The sequence below is a fragment of the Caenorhabditis briggsae genome (assembly GCF_000004555.2).
Source record: "Caenorhabditis briggsae complete genome, chrIII, whole genome shotgun sequence".
Lineage (NCBI taxonomy): Eukaryota > Metazoa > Nematoda > Chromadorea > Rhabditida > Rhabditidae > Caenorhabditis > Caenorhabditis briggsae.
The window spans coordinates 10,492,157-10,494,828 of NC_013490.2; the positions used below are offsets into that span (position 1 = coordinate 10,492,157).

Below are 2,672 nucleotides of genomic sequence, written 5' to 3' on the forward strand. Positions count from 1 at the left end.
TCAGAAACTCTGTTATGTTCATTTTGCTCAGAAAAAATATCCCGAAAATTCAAGTTTTATATCGAATTCACAAAACCGAGAAAGTTCAAATGCTGAGGAACTCACTGTTTGTATTGCTAACCCTTATTGGTGTCGAAATTGTCATTTCATCTTTGTCTCTCGTCAGTTCTTTTTATTTCTCTGTCCGCTGGGCGTCTTATTTTTCATCGGATTTCCATCACCTTTGTTTTTTACTTTGAATACTCGAAAATGAGACTCGAATTTCGAATTCAATTTAAAAGTTCCGTTTTGAAGATTTTTGAAAAAAAAAATATCATAGTTTCCGTTTTTTACTTTTAATTTTTTATAAGATAAATACATCTGTATTTTCAGGATGGCATCACCCGCCTCCCAACCAAAACTCACTTATCCAATCATAACAACGGATGGTGAGAAATACACATTATTCAACGATGAAGCAATCGGAAAAGGAGCCTATTCTGAAGTCTATCGTGGAAGAACAGAATCAGGACGGCTGGTGGCAGTGAAAACTGCATGTAAACGGGTTGAACTTCAAGCGATACGAGGAGAAATCGAAATACTTCGAAAGTTGAAAGGTGCACAGAATATTGTTGAATACATTGGAAGTTCGCATAGTATTATGGCACCGGGATCAGTGACACCCGAGACTATTTCGTTTGCGATGGAATATGCGAAAAGTAGTTTGGAAGGGGAAATGAGGAGACCCGAGAATCTGAAAGGGCTTCCGGCGAACGTCTTTATTGATTTGGTCGTGGATTGTGGTGAGTTTTTGAAAACCGAAAAGTCTGTATATCTCAGAATCTCTGAATTCAACAATACTCTAAAACTAGAAAAATCTCAAAATCCAATGAACGAAATGTCATAATTTTTCTGTATTCTAAAAATGCCAGTATCTGACAACATCGATTACTCAATTTTTGTTTCGAAAATCTTGGAAGCTGAGGTCTGCGGAACCTCGTTATTTCGAATTCAGACGTTCTTCAAAATGGCCCAATTATGACAAAATTCTGCTATAAATTTCTAGAAATTCCTTGATTTTTCGAACAATTCCGTAAATTCTACTTTTTCAGCAATGGCTCTCACCGCTCTCCATGAGCACAACATTGCTCATCGTGACATCAAACACATGAATATTCTTCTGTTCCCCGGAACACCGACACGTGGCAGACGATCGACCCATTTATTCAAATTATGTGATATGGGATGTAGTAAAGCGTTGATGGAGAATGGCGGTCTGCATGAGATGAGAACGCTGGTGGGCACTCCGAATTTGTTGGTGAGTTTTGTTTGGGTTACGGTAGTTCCTCTTTCGCAGCTCCGATTCGTTGTACCGTAATAAAAAAACTGGGAGTTTTTTGTTTTGAAAAGTTTCCGAAAATTGCAATTTCTGGCTCTAAAAATGACAAGAAAATGCGAAAAATCCGATTTTTTATTTATTTTTAAAATTCAAATTTTCAGCACCCACATCTCGCCAACGAAATGGTGGATCCTCGAATGGATCGAAACCAACACGACTGGAAAACGAAACAAGCCTACACCTCAGAACAATGTGATCTTTGGTCCCTGGGATGTACTCTCTACTTCTGCGCTACTGGAAAATTCCCATTTGAACACGAGAGAAACAACAAGAAATTGTATCATGCGGCTGTGAATTCACTAACTAAGCATCCAAAAGCCATCGCGATGATTCCAGTGGTAAAGGGAAGAGACGCAGGGAGACGAGAGATGATTTATGAGTTTGAACCGGTTACGGAGCTCCCCGCGAAGTTTACAAGATATCCGAAGTGGTTGGTATGCACTGTGACGTCACTTCTGAGGAATTTCTTCCACGATCCTAAAATTGAGTACTATTCAAAAGTGGCCAATGGAATGAGGAATGGAAAACGGCGAACTTTTGTGTCAATTGATCAAATGTGTATTGTGGATCACACTGATATTTCCAACACTCCTATCACTCTTCCCAGCATCTCCAGTTGTCTTGGATACCCACCTGGAACTGACCTACTTCTGGTCTCCAATACTTCATTCAAATACGTGGATTCTAAGGAGACAAGTGTGGATTCTCTTCCGGATGAGACGTATCTAGTTGTTCCGAAAAGAAGCGAAGTGGATTTGAGGAAAATTTTGGCCAGGAATATTGAATATCATGAATTTGATGATATGACTGATCGGAAATTGGCTGAAATTCGAGCGAAAAAATGTTATGATGGATTGAGTATGCTGACAGAAAGCGATGAGTATCGAGATCTATTTGAGAGAGTTTCGACAATTTTGAGCACACAGTTTTCGTTGGTGAGTTGGTTTTTGTTCTGAAGTTCCTAGGTTCCGTCCTCAAGGATTACTGTACACGGTCTCCCACAGAACGTTTCCGAACTGCAAATTAATTATTGATCTACCGAAAAAAAATTTGGCGCGATCACAATTGCAGGCCTAAAGCCGTATTTTCAAGATTTTTTATCTGATTTTGTGAAGATTCTAGATGATTCAAATGATTTTTAAAAAATTAATTAGCGGTTATATAATCCTGTATAGTCCTTTTCCGGAAGAAAATATTCCAAAAATGGCCAATTTTCAAGATTTTTTACAGAAAAAATGTATCTCCTCTTCAGTTTTCAACATTCTGGGAGTTTTATATCTCAAAAGAACCGCGA

The 2,672-nt window shown here is 38.5% G+C and overlaps 1 protein-coding gene across 1 annotated transcript in view; it reads left to right on the top strand.

The window, feature by feature from the left end:
• Positions 1-373: 373 nt before the first annotated feature.
• Positions 374-2,672, top strand: part of Cbr-ikke-1 — a gene marked incomplete at both ends in the record, with an annotated part of 5,874 nt that continues 3,575 nt past the window's right edge. The window contains 3 exons of the mRNA XM_045244356.1: positions 374-782; positions 1,092-1,297; positions 1,480-2,313. Coding sequence (XP_045093319.1) covers positions 374-782; positions 1,092-1,297; positions 1,480-2,313 — 1,449 coding nt within the window. The remainder of the gene's footprint in view (positions 783-1,091; positions 1,298-1,479; positions 2,314-2,672) is intronic.